The sequence below is a fragment of the Aethalodelphis obliquidens genome, unplaced genomic scaffold (genome assembly GCF_003676395.1).
Source record: "Aethalodelphis obliquidens isolate GAN/ISIS:26980383/991018 unplaced genomic scaffold, ASM367639v1 scaffold115, whole genome shotgun sequence".
Lineage (NCBI taxonomy): Eukaryota > Metazoa > Chordata > Mammalia > Artiodactyla > Delphinidae > Aethalodelphis > Aethalodelphis obliquidens.
Window position 1 is genome coordinate 2,320,988 of NW_020838059.1, and position 10,952 is coordinate 2,331,939.

General features: G+C 44.2%; 1 protein-coding gene across 2 annotated transcripts; it reads right to left on the bottom strand.

Annotated features, from left to right (window-relative positions):
* Positions 1-9,264, bottom strand: RBMX2 (RNA binding motif protein X-linked 2). 2 transcript variants are annotated; one of them, XM_027097533.1, is made up of 6 exons: positions 9,160-9,264; positions 8,867-8,982; positions 7,469-7,520; positions 2,890-3,019; positions 1,021-1,198; positions 1-560 (listed from the first exon to the last, which is right to left on the bottom strand). In XM_027097533.1, exons 1-6 carry the CDS (start codon positions 9,162-9,164, stop codon positions 58-60), a joined length of 984 nt encoding a protein of 327 aa, XP_026953334.1. In that variant the 5' UTR covers positions 9,165-9,264; the 3' UTR covers positions 1-57. The 2 variants fall into 2 exon arrangements, with proteins under 2 accessions (XP_026953334.1, XP_026953335.1); XM_027097534.1 differs by having other exon boundaries at positions 358-556.
* Between the last annotated feature and the right edge of the window lie 1,688 nt (positions 9,265-10,952).

Here is a 10,952-nt window from a genome sequence, read left to right on the forward strand (position 1 = left end):
CAAAAAGAAAACACAGTTTATTTCCAATTCTACCATGCAGCTGAACAGGCTGTGGCTTCAGTGATGCCTGTGGTCACTAGGATTAGAGGACTCCCGGTCCCGGGAGTGCCGGGCCCTTTTATGCCTGTGAGATTTATCTTGACTCCTACTTCTACTTCTGTGACTACGCCCCTCAGAGCGCCCACTGTGCCAGCTGCAATGTGCGTCTGAGCTTCGACCTCTGTCTCTATCTCTGTTCTTGTCTTCTCTCTCTTCCCTCCTGCTTGATGACTTGTGTTCGTGCTTGGGCTTCTCCTTCCTCAGCTCCCTCTCTCGGTCCTCTGTTCCACCACAGCAGGTGGCCCTGATCTCAGGGGAGCTGGGGTGGGGCTTCCACACCTCCCTGGACTCTGACTTCTGACCCCTCTCTGAGTTCTTGCCACTGTGCTTTTTAGAGCCAGGGTCATCCTTTTCCTTTATCATCTTGCTTCTGGGCGATGAAGAGGAGGCTGGCTGCTCTGCCTGTACCTCCTGGTCAGTCTTCTCTTTTTCTTTCTTTCTTTTCTTTTTTTCCTTTCTGTCTGGAGGAAAAGAAGGGCAAAATAAGAAAAGGAAGATGGAAAAGATGGAGGACATGCAAAAGGAAAGCATCCTTGGCAGCAGCGTGAAGCAGTCACAGTCTCTACTTCCAGAAACGTGCCCCCGAGAAGCCAAGCTGGATGTCTGTCACCCTTGATATGTCGAGTTGCTGTATAAGGCAACCCCCACTCTTAATTACTTCTTTAAAGACCCTACCTCCAAATACAGTCACATTCTGAGTTACTGGGGGGGGGCAGTTAGGACTTCAACATATGTATTTTGGTCACAGAATTCAGCCCATACCATTAGCCTTCTGCTGATACCTCTCCTTTCCCAATTAAAGTAAGCTTCCCCACACCTTCCCCCTTCACACTTAAGAACTGATTACCAACTCTCAGTGAATGCTAAGAAGAGCAAACACTAAGCCTACCCAGAATCTTCTCTTGGGCCTTAATGCTTTACCTTTTTTGTGTTTTTTGGTGGGTTTGCCATCTTCAGAGCCCTCAGATGAATTCAGTGAGGGAGTGTGAGCCCCGCAGCCCCTCTCCTGCAGCTCTCTGGTCACATCATCCATTTCTTCTGAGTCCTTAGGAGCCCGATAGTTAGACACATGATCCACTCGGATAGTTCTTCCTTTGATCTAAGACAGACAGGCAATGCTTCAGCAAAGACAGCCCTCCTATCTAACTATTTGAACCCAGCTGCAGAAATCCATGGTTTGAACCATACCCATTACCCTCCCGCTATTCTATTTCTCGGGAAATCTTGAAAGCAGACCTGCCCAACTGGTGTGTCACAGCACATATCCCTACACATTAATTCGCTCAGCCCTTGGGGCAGCCAGGTGGGGCCTGGCGCAGCTGGAGCCCCCAGGGCAGTTGTACTAGGCAGCCTCATCAGTTTACCCCAGAGTGCCATACTAATATCTTCACGTTCTACGTGTGCCATGAAGTGAAAAGAGCCTGGGAAGTACTGCCCCAAAGCACAAGCAGCACGGAAAACTGTAAGAGTTCAGACGCACAAACAATGAATTACCCTCAATCTGTAACACCCACAGTGAAACACACCATGAAAAAGCCTGGCAGCAAGAGGGAATTCCTGAAATTGAGCTCACTGCTACAGCTGCTTTCCCGACACAGCAATTAGGACAAGGCCAAAGCAGACCAATAGTTGGGAGGGGGGAAGGAATCTAGAAAGGACTACTTTTTTTTTTCTTAAGCCCTCACACCTTGCTCTACCCCCACCATACTGGAACAACTGGCTCACGCTGATACTATCGCTGCAAAGCACAACTCTCCAGGTGAACAACAAAAAATTGACCCCTTACTTAAAACAAAAACATTCAGGCAGATACAGACTTATTCTATAGACAAAGCCATCTGAAATTTGAAATGTCTGGCTTTTACTGTTCCATTCAAGAGCAAGTTTTTACTCTTACCTTTAAGCCTGAGCACTTTCTATCATCAATCTTATTCCCCATTTCAAAACATTTTTGAAAACCTTCCCTTTATGGTGACTCCCTTTGACTGCCGGCTCTCTTAAAAATCAAGCCTAGAACCTTTTTCCACCCTGTCCTATAATCTCCAGTTGTTCCACACTGGTGCAGTCAGTGACAAACTCTCCAAGTCAAGAGTTACCCCTCTGACCTGTGACAATGCTCGTTCAACGGCAATGCTTTTCCTAAACAAGCATAGGGACCACGTGGAGCACAGATAAGCCTGACTTGCCCCATCCCCTTCTCTTAGCCAAACGTCTCACTTACAAGGGTGGAAGAGAGAGGGGATCAGAGGAGAGAAAACTTCAGAATGAGTTACTTTTGTAGAATTTGTCATCAGATTTTAACTAGAGAATTTCCAGGGCCCAGTACTGCTAAGTCAGTGGAGACATATGACAGACATACATGGCTATGTCCTCAGCCATGAAACCATGATGGAGCCCCAAATTTCCTGACACAGGACAGCATGGAAGAGCAGCATTTGCTAGTCTCTTTGTTCTCCAGTATACCAGAAATGAGACTGGAGTGTGAGGAGGGAAAGGTGAGAAATAGAGGCCTGGCTGGGTGCCGGGTGAAGGCGAGTGGGGGGTCATGGTACCTATGCTCCTGAGGAGATGGTTTGCTAAGAGATGGGTAAAAGGAACAAGTGCTGGCAGAGTCATGAGCCAACGGAATTATTTTCTGGGATCATTTCCTGGTCAATATGTCCCCAAACCTCTGCAACCCTCACAACACACCCAGCTGACCAGTACTGCCCTTGAGCCTGTGGCTATCAGGTGGGAAATGAAACTGAAGCCCTACATGAAGGAAAAGTTCTGCTTAGTAAGCATACTCACCTTGATCCCATTAAAATTGTCAACAGCCAGAATTGTGCTCCTCTGGTCTTCATAGCAGAGGAAACAGAATCCTTTGGATTTCCCAGTCTTCTTGTCCCGTACCAAATTAATGTTAACAATTTCGCCATATCTATTTATTTTATAAAAGAGTAAGACACTATTGATTTAAAATGCAAAAACTTTCAGATTGGATGACAAAACAAAATTCAAATAATATAGTCTGTACGGGAGACACATCTAGAACAAGATGACAACGAAAGGTTAAAAATAAAAACTTAGACAAAGATATATCAAGAACACCCAATTAAGAAATGGGTGGTAGTATTAAGATCAAAGATGACTCCAAGGCCAACAGAAAAAAACATTTACATGTGACTAAGAGGGCTCTTTTGCTCTGAAAAAGGTCCTAATACATAACAAAAGTCATGAAATTTTATGCATAAATCAACAAATCAAAAATTATAATTAAAAATAGGATGAGCAAGTAAGAGTGAAAGTATGAGAGATTTTAACACACCACTTTGAGTTCATAACACATAAAATTGACAAAAATAGGCCAGAGGAATTAATTAATATAAAATTATATAATATAAATACAAATAAACATATAACTAATAATATAACAATTATATTGTTAAAAATATTAACATCAGACTAGTATATGTACAGATATATTTGATTGTACAAAAAGATGAGTTTCTTCTCAAGAATCCATGAAACACATATTAAAATTGACTGTAGACTAGGTCTCAAAGTAAACCTCAATCATCTCCAAAAACAGCACAGACCATATTCTCCAACCACAATGTTAAACTGCTGGAAATAATATTTTAAAACAAAAAATACCCTACCTAGAACTTGAAACCTATTCTCCAAGCTAACAACTGGATGAAAGAGAAAGTAAAACAAAATAAAGGAAAGAAATCAATGGCAGACTCTTTAGAAAATAACAAAAATGGGAATATATACCAAAATTTATGGGATGTGGCTAAAACCACACTCAGGAAAATCTGTAGACTGTACATCCCCTAAAAAGTCAATGTTACCATAACATAATTTAAACATATGAATAAATGAATGCATAAAAATTTAAAAAAATAATTTTGCATAGCAAAAAGATCACAATAAGCAAAGTCAAAAGTGAAATGACAAACTAGGAGAAAACGTTTGCAATTTATATCACAGATTAAGGACTAGAAAGCCATTTTTTTCCTTTTGCTATAAAAGACATTATCAGGACAACTGGTGGAGTTGAATAAAGTCTATAAGATTAGATAATAATACTGCAACAGTGTTGATTTCCTGAATTTGATCACTATACTGAGGTTAAACAAGAGAATGTACTTGTATTTTGGGAAATACACATTGAAGAATTTAGGAGTAAATGGGCATCATGTCTGCAACTGACTCTCAAAAGGTTAAAAAAATATGTATAGGTGGCAAGAAATAATAACAAAGCATATGTGGTAAAATGCTAACATCTGGGGACTCCCAGTGAAGGGGGTACAGGTATACTTTATACTATTTTATAACTTGCCTGTTTTAAGCCAGAAATTATTTCAAAATAAAAAGTAAAAGAAAAAAGAATACAGGAGTTGGCTTGAAGGGACTACTACAGACCAAACTGGGACAATTTGAGCATCAAGAAATAAGAATAACAGCAATGTAGTATAACACATCAAATAAAAAAAAAGTCCACAGCAATACAATACATGATAAAGTGTTACAACAATAAGTTAATACCCTTAACACATGAACAGCTCTTGTAAAATCAGTAAGAAAATGAGGAATACAGTAATAGGGAAAAAATAGGCAAATGATATTAATAGACAATTTACAAAGAAAAAGAAATAATAAGGGCCTGTAAATCTATGAAAGGATGTTCAATCTCCCTGATGATGAAATAAAGGCAAAGTAAAATAATACTGAGAGGCTGTATTGCAAATATTTTTTTAAATAACGATTACTGATTTGGATTCAGAAAAATGACCATTCTAGTGAGAGTGGAAATTGATACCACCTTTTCAGTGGAAACTGAAACAACCTTTTCAGAGAGTAATCTGGCAATGTTTATAAAACATCTTAAAAATGCTACCATACTGATCCAGTAATTTCACTAAGGAAACCATCAGGGATGCATACAAAGATGTATACACTACAATGTATATTGCAGTATAATTTATAACAGCAAAATATTAGAAATAATGCCCAACTTTGAAAAGAGGACAATAAAGAAAAACACCAAGATGTTAACAGCTTTTCCTTAAAGTACATTCTATTTTCTTCTTTATACTTTTTCTTTTTGCCAAATGTTCTTTTTTTTTATAACTATAAATTTTTTTTAAACATCTTTATTGGAGGACAATTGCCCCACAATGGTGTGTTAGCCTCCACCCTACAACAAAGTGAATCAGCCACACACACACACACACACACACACACACACACACACACACACACACACCCCCCCCCCCCCCCCTCCCGCATCTCCCTCCCTCCCACACTCCCTAACCCACCCCTCTAGGTGGTCACAAAGCACCAAGCTGATCTCCCTGTGCTATGCGGCTACTTCCCATTAGCTATCTATTTTACTTTTGGTAGTGTATACATGTCCATGCCACTCTCTCACTTTGTCACAGCTTACCCTTCCCCCTCCCCATATCCTTAAGTCCATTCTCTAGTAGGTCTGCGTCTTTATTCCCATCTTGCCCCTAGGTTCTTCATGACCTTTTTTTTTTTTTAGATTCCATATATGTGTTAGCATATGGTATTTGTTTTTCTCTTTCTGACTTACTTCACTCTGTATGACAGACTCTAGGTCCATCCACCTCACTGCAGGTAACTCAATTTCGTTTCTTTTTACAGCTGAGTAATATTCCATTGTATATATGTGCCACATCTTCTTTATCCATTCATCTGTTGATGGACACTTAGGTTGCTTCCATGTCCTGGCTATTGTAAACAGAGCTGCAATGAACATTTCGGTACATGACTCTTCTTGAACTATGGTTTTCTCAGGGTATTGCCAAATGTTCTATAATGACTATACATTACTCTGATAATCAGAAAACAAAATACTTTTTGAAAGCCACTGTTATCAATCGCAAAGGCAATCTTCATGGAGAGCAACGTGTATAGCCAGAACAGAGAACTGGAATAAACACACACACTAGCTGTGTGATATAAACACACTCAATGCAAATAAGACAAAAACAGCTCCCAGATGGAAGGCTGGATCAGGGAGAGGTATCACAAAGGAGTGGAAATTATAGGCTGTACCTGCTGTGAACTTCCCAATAACCAGGAGTTGGAGGAAGCAGCCTCTGTCCCTCTCAGGGCCTTCTACCATGGCCGCCTTCTTGTTGTTGTTGTTGTTGTTTTTGTTTTGCTTTTTGTTTGTTTGTTTGTTTTGCGGTACGCGGGCTTCTCACTGTTGTGGCCTCTCCTGTTGCGGAGCACAGGCTCCAGACGCACAGGCTCAGCGGCCATGGCTCACAGGCCCAGCCGCTCTGCGGCATGTGGGATCTTCCCGGACCGGGGCACGAACCCGTGTCCCCTGCATCGGCAGGCGGACTCTCAACCACTGCACCACCAGGGAAGCCCCATGGCCTTCTTCTTGCCCAATTTCTTTCCCATGGCCTTCTGCCCTATATGCTGCCCAACCATTCTGCCAGAACCTGCTGCCCCCTAAGTTGCCCAACCACTCAGCCAGGGCCCTCTGCCCACTGGAAGGCCCAACCATGCCCTGCCATGGCAATGACTCTGCCAGGGTGTGCTAGCTGTGTTTGCTTACCCAACCTCTTTTACCATGGTCCTCTTCCCCTGAGGGCTACACAGCCCAGGGGTCATGGCCCTCTGCTCCTGTGAGCTGCCAAGGCCCTCTGGCCCTATGGACTAACTACTCTATGTAGCTCTGGGGTTGTGCCCAACCCCTCTCCTACCAGCTGCCACTACTAGTGTGAGCTGCCAAGACCCTCTCCCACCCAGTGCTGCTGCTATCATCCCATAGCAGAATGAAGAATATAAGGTTCTCCTAGACATTCTTATTCCTCAGCAGCCTGTGATTCTCAGCCTCCGGTTAGAGACTGGCTCTGCTCACTAACCTTACCCTAATCTAGAAACAAAGCAAGCAAACTATTGCCTAAACCTGTTGCTTTTTTCCCAATCTCTCTGTGCTTTGCCCTAATCCTACAATGCCACACAGGTGTGGGCCCAGAAGGGCCCCGTGATCATGAGTTACCACGGGTTTGTAGGAGCCCGAAGAGATGGGCCAACACAGTACCTTCCTGGGAGTTCCAGCCTGTTCCAGTGTAGGCCTCACTGAAAAAGTAATAAAAATAGACCAGAATCCCCAAGACAGCCTCCTAAATCATCCAACTTCTTGGATCTTCCACATTGGGAGAGTACCAGCACCATGTCCTGGGACTGATCTAAACTAGAGCAGAAGCTCCAGCCCTCCCTGTGCAGGGAGGCCGGTCAGCCTAGAATTAAAATAAATGTTTTTTGTGATGCCATAAAATGCATTATGGAAGCAAACTATGCTCATGACTGAGAAGGCAGAAAATGAAAGGGGACTTACTGTGAGAACACACAGATGATGTCGCCTTCAGTCAGCTCATAAGGAAGCCCTCCTAGAAGAAAAAAACACATTTCAGTTCAGCAAACATTTACCAAGTGTCTACTATGTGCCATGCATGCTTCCAGCTAGGCACTGGGGGTGCAAAGAAGAGTAAACAACAGGGCCTGCCCTCCAAGAACTCACAGTCTGATGCAATCACAGAAACACATAGAAGATGTAGCAGTAGTACAGAAAAAACAGTGATTAACTCTGAGTGGAAAGATCAGGGCCACCCCTAACCAAACTAGTCCTCCTCACACCCAAAATCTTCTGGACAAAGCAGATAGTTTCCAGCACAAAACTTGGATTCCATAAACATATCTTGAAATCATGTGCTCTTTATCTACAAATTCAACAGCTAAGATGCAAAATCAGTTTAAATATGCAAATATTAACCCCAACTCACACAGACTAAGGATTATAAAGTCAATTGTTAAGCATTTCATAGGAAATAAATTCCCCTGCAAATGTTTCCTTCCTCATCAGTAGAATGGGGATATTAGTACTTTCTTCACAGAATTTTTATAAGAATTAAATAAAACAATGTTTATAAAATGCTTAGCACAATGTCTGGTGCAATAACCTCTTTGAATAACCTGTCAAATTACTGGATGTGACACAAGTGAATACAGAGATGGTGATATGACCATGGATAGAAGGCAGGAGCTAATTAGATGAGGAAAATAAATTCTGAGGGAAGGGGAATGGGGCGGGAGGGAGTTGGCAGTAATATGGGATAGGGGCTAAGACCATGAGTTCTAAAATCCCATAGTTCTGGCTGTTTCACTTACTAGCTATTGGAAGGAAGTCTATTAACTTCTCTGCACCTCAGTTTCCTTAGCTGTATAAATGGGGGGACGGGGGTGATAAAAATGGTCTCTGAGGGCTTCCCTGGTGGCGCAGTGGTTGAGAGTCCGCCTGCCGATGCAGGGGACACGGGTTCATGCCCCGGTCCGGGAAGATCCCACATGCCGCGGAGCGGCTGGGCCTGTGAGCCATGGACGCTGAGCCTGCGCGTCCGGAGCCTGTACTCCGCAACAGGAGAGGCCACAACAGTAAGAGGCCCGCGTACCGCAAAAAAAAAAAAAAAAAAAAAAATGGTCTCTGAGAAACCAAGTGGCACGATTCTTAGCATAGTGGATGACAAGCAGTACCTATCATGAGCACTGACTTGGCAGAGAGAGAAAACTAGAAATGGGGGAGAGAAAAGACATGGAAAACGGATTCACAGGCAGAGAGCGGAAGGAAATAAAAGTGAGTGATGAATGTCGGGAGGACTGAAGGGCGGGAACGCTGAAATGTTAGGGAGCAGGTCAGGAGAGAATGAGGAGCCCTACGGGAGAAAGATGTGGGCCTCACCCAAGAAGATCCAGGCGCTGTCCTTGTACTCGGAGTGCCAAGACACCTTCTCCGCTACCCCCAGCTGGACCTCACGCTCATTCAGCTCGTTGATCAGCTTAACCTTAGTTAAAGGGCTGCACAGGGCGCGAAAAAGCGCACAAGTAAGCGCGGCCCGGCCTGAGGTAAAGGAGAGCAAAACTGGGGGACTAATTTTCTAGTCTCCCCGCCTCTCCCGCCCCTCAGCCCCGGTAGGCCACCTCCGGCTGCCCGTCCCCGACACCTCCCCTCAGAGGGAAGCTCTGGGGCCTTACTTCATCTCTGCAGGTTCACGCTCAGAAGCTAGGAACAGCCTTCACGCTCAGAACCTAGGAAGAGACTTCCGGGAGAAGCCGTAAGACACATGCGCAGCCCCAGCGCCGCGCGCCCATTGGTCTCCGCGGAACTTGCGCCGCGCCGGAAGAGCGCAGCCGCACGCCCATTGGTCTCCGCGGAGCTTGCGCCGTGACGGAAGAACGCAGCCGTGTGCCCATTGGTCTCCGCGGAGCTTGCGCCGTGCCGGAAGAACGCAGCCGCGCTCCCATTGGTCTCCGCGGAGCTTGCGCCGCGCCGGAAGAGCGCAGCCGCGCTGCGGACGCGGCGCCTGCGCACTAGGTCGAGAAGCCGCATTCCTGGTCTGGTGAACTTGTTCCGTCAGAGTTTTTCTCTGGTCCCTCCCTTCCTTCCTCTGTGAAATTGGGCGAGAGTGTGAGCCTGGTCTGTTACAGGACTCCTAGCTCTTGGACGACGCCTGGCATTGATTGGGTTAGCTATAAATGTTTGCTGAATTAAGACTGAAAAAGGTGCCTGATACGGCGACTTGAGTCCCAGCCTTCGCTCCCAGGGCTAATTCCCACTCCATCCTTCACTCCAGCCGATTACTCACACGCACACCCCCATCAAATCATCCCTGTTCAGGAGTGATGGCAGAAAAGTGAAGAAGATACGTGAGGGGGTAAATCTTTTTTGTCTCTCAAATCCCAATGCATAGGCAACTGACAAGTGTGCCTCCATAGGCTGAATTGAATACCCAGATTTGTGTGAAAGCTGCTACCCCTTTTCCGTAGTCACTTTCCTACTCAAGCGGGAGGTAGAAATTCATATTGTTAAATTAATAGCTAACAGTTGAGCAGAAAATGCTAGATTGTGTGCTAATCAATTTACATGCGTTGGCCCTCTATCCTCGTAACAGCCCCGTGAAGTCTATAGATACTATTATGGTCCCCATTTTATAGAAGAAACTGAGGTTTAAAGGAGTTAAAGAGCTTGAAAGGTACTCTCTCTCTACCCATCAGGTCTGGCTGATTCATCAATCCTTACTGAGCATCTGTATTTGTCCTGTATAGAAAGTCTGTAGACAGGATTGTAAGGTTGGGTTCTCTGCCTTCAAAGAGCTATAATATCATCGAGGGGACAGGGTATATTTGCTTGATAGATTTTACTCCAGAAATAATCAGGAACATGTAGAAGAGGTGGTGGCATATAATGTGTGAATAAACCATACTGAAGACTTGAATCCATCTTGCATATGTGGACATCAGTATCTGGTCTCAGATCATGCATGGTCTAAAAGTGAAATTCCAGAGCTGTGTAGTTCTCTGTGTAGGCCTAGCTCAGAGCCCCAGAAACTAGGCACTTCATAAAAGTACTTTGATGACGATGGTGATGATGACAACTGTACCCTCAGTGGTTCATGATGTACTCTTGCCAAGAAGCAGAACAGAGGCTGCCCGTAAATGACAGTTTCTCTTCATTCATTCTGTGTCTTTTCCCCTCCCCTACTCCAACCCAGCTATTCATTAACTTTGTAGAATTACCTTGGCAATGAAAACTAAACAGTGACAGATTGCATATGGGTTTTATCTGCTCCTAGAAACCTTAGGTTGCTTAGTTGTAGGGTTGAAGTAGTCACTGCAAAGTGGTAAACTAGCATGCAGTATTATCTGGCTGGATTCTTCAGGCAACTGTGAAATGAGAGAATTGGAGCAATACCTGGGCCTTAGTCATCAGAGTTCAAAAAGAAGATGAAGCAAAAGAGGAGAATAAGATGAACGAAATAATAGCCAGC

Excerpts from the sequence above, each read along its gene's own strand:
- RBMX2 (XM_027097533.1), bottom strand. Across the intron at positions 7,521-8,866 it reads CAGCGCCTGGATCTTCTTGG|GAGGGCTTCCTTATGAGCTG; the intron begins GTGAGGCCCACA and ends TTTTTCTTCTAG. Across the intron at positions 1,199-2,889 it reads ACAATTTTAATGGGATCAAG|ATCAAAGGAAGAACTATCCG; the intron begins GTGAGTATGCTT and ends TGTCTGTCTTAG.